The following is a 2,500-nucleotide window of genomic DNA, read 5'->3' as shown; positions in this document are numbered from 1 at the left end:
AAAAAAAAAAAAAAAAAAAACAAATTATATATATCTATACACACATAAATATACAATAGCATTTAGAAAAAATAAAGTGTTATATATATATATATTATACATACATACATACATAGTGTATTACAGCATCTTCTGGGTCCTGCAACCACTATGCATTCTATGATTGGACGAGGGGCAGTGATGCCACAGAGTTATAACCCTACCTAATGCTAGCCAAAACTCAAAAAAAATAAAAATAAAAAGTTTTGGCTTCCACTCTACTTTAAAAGAGAACTTTCTTCCCTATAGTTCTCTGCAGGGTCACGGGAGGACATATACTAACATCCTCACGTGGCCCGAAACTCAGTATATAGCAAGCTATTGCCCGCTATACTGTATACGGAGTTCGCCGCAACCAGGACAGATTCCGACAAAACTGTCGAGATCCACCCCGTCGGCAGATTGACAGCAGGCTTTGCCTATCTAGAGGCAGAGCTAGCTGTGCCCGCCCCCTCTCCCGTCCATTCCTCTAGTCAGCGCTGGAGGATCGGAGAGAGGATCCTTTCGGGGAGAGGTGATTGACAGTCCCCGCTCTCTGCAGGGAGATGATCGGGAAGTCAGCGATTGGCAGTATTTCTTTGCTGAGCTCCCAATCAATAGAGCCGACCTGTGACAGCTTCATTGTCACAGGTCGGCTTGAGATATGGGGATGAGTGTTTCTCACTCACCCCATAATTCCCCTATAACTCTTTGTGGAACAGCATTTAAATCTAGTTTACAACTGATAACGAGATCAGCTTGAATTGCATTGCAGAGAGAAATGTAGTAAAGAGAACAACTTTTCTTCCAGAACTCAGAATGTTTTTTGCAAGCTATGCTGTGTGAATGAGAAAAAAGTAACAAATATGAAAAAAATACCTTTTTCTCCTTCGGTTTTGCTTCAGTTGTTTCTTTTTTGTCTTCTAGGTTTCTCTTCTTTGCCACTTCCTTCTGTCTTTCAAGTTTCCGGGCCTTCTTCAAATCTTCTCTCTTGAAGAATGTAGGAGCCAGGTTAGGTACAGTTACTCAGCAAGTAAATATTTTATACTGATCTATAGAAAAGACAGCACAAACAGATGTCCAAGTAAAAGGAACTGCGTTCAGACGTTACCATTTGTTTCCTGAGCTCTGCTTCACGCAAAATGTCTTCCTTGAAAGGGGCATCATTGGGAATGCTGATATCTTTCTTGTGCTTTCTTTGGCCAGTTTTCTTTGTTTCTTTTTTTACTTTCCGGTTGTGTTCTCTGACCTATCAATACAGATATTTAGTAATTAAAAAAAGCTGTTTGTAGTAGGGTGCTTTTATCCACTTGATAAGTTTTGCAATAAAAATTGTTGAAACAGTTTTTAGGGCCAGCATTATTTTTGATGCCCATGGCAACCAGAACCACTCTCCATTCATTCTGATACATTGTAAAGGGAGAATCAAATACCAACCCAACTATTCACAATGAGTGCAACAGTTCGTCCCATAGATAATCACACAAAAAGGCCAACAGTACCTTAAAGAAAACTTGGTAAAGACAAAATTGCAAGCTACAACAGGTCTACAGGTTTTAGCCCTTTTGTTGTCACCACCATACATACGCCGTAGCATATGGTGGCAGCAGCAGGGCCCTGTAAGCAGACTCCCAGCTGTGAGTCTGCTTACATGTGTGATACTGACTGTCAGATCACTTCCATGGGCTGCCAAATGTGTGCCCCTTCTCCCATTCATCCCACGCTCTGCTGCTGGACCAGTATGGCGGGTCTCAGCTGAATAAACCCAGAAGGGATGATGATGATGATTTTACTATTTCTATGCTGTCTTTCCTAAGCTGCTGTGGCTGGGGAAGAAGCTGATCAGCCTCAGTGATGTGCAGGTGTGACATGAGAGATCTAACAGACCTCTAAAGTCTCCTTAACCTCTTGCCGTCCGCACGTAGTAAAAAAACGGACGGACGGCACTGCTACATCTGCGGGTTGCCGTCTCCAGACGGCAATTTTTTTCTGCTCGCGCGCGCCCCCTAGCGGGCACGCACGGGCAGAAAAGACCCGACCGTTGCACACACCCGTTACCGGGTGTTTCACATATAGGCGATCAGCGGGTCCATAGCCCGCCGATCGCCTATATGTGCTCGTTCGCGGCACAGTCCCCCCCGCTGCGCTTCCGTTTCCCGACCCCTCACCTTGATTCCCGGGATCCGCTGCCCCATCTTGGATCCCGGGACCGGCTCCGAGGGCGTCAGGAGGAGAAGGACGGGAGATCAGCTCCTTGCTGATCTCCATCCGGGCTGTGAATGCAGAAGTGATGTGTATTACATCACTTCCGCATTCACCTGTCAGTCATCTGGCTGCTATTGCCAGAGAGAAGAAGCTGATAAAGCAGATCTCTGCTTCATCAGCTTCTTTTGGGGTCAACAGGTGATATTAGGGGTCCTAGAGACCCCTAATATCTCCATAAAGAGGACCTGTCAGTGTGCCTTTGCTATTATATAGGGGG

The 2,500-nt window shown here is 45.0% G+C and overlaps 1 protein-coding gene across 1 annotated transcript in view; it reads right to left on the bottom strand.

The window, feature by feature from the left end:
• Positions 1 to 2,500, bottom strand: part of GNL3 (G protein nucleolar 3) — a 22,096-nt gene that overhangs the window by 11,408 nt on the left and 8,188 nt on the right. The window contains exons 3-4 of the mRNA XM_018562475.1: positions 1,130 to 1,267; positions 898 to 1,008 (exon numbers count right to left, since the gene is read on the bottom strand). Coding sequence (XP_018417977.1) covers positions 898 to 1,008; positions 1,130 to 1,267 — 249 coding nt within the window. The remainder of the gene's footprint in view (positions 1 to 897; positions 1,009 to 1,129; positions 1,268 to 2,500) is intronic.

The sequence above is a fragment of the Nanorana parkeri genome, unplaced genomic scaffold (assembly GCF_000935625.1).
Source record: "Nanorana parkeri isolate BGI_ZX_2015 unplaced genomic scaffold, ASM93562v1 scaffold579, whole genome shotgun sequence".
In the NCBI taxonomy this organism is placed as follows: Eukaryota; Metazoa; Chordata; class Amphibia; order Anura; family Dicroglossidae; genus Nanorana; species Nanorana parkeri.
Note: the sequence above shows the minus strand (reverse complement) of the source record. Positions and strands in the feature narration are given on the sequence as shown.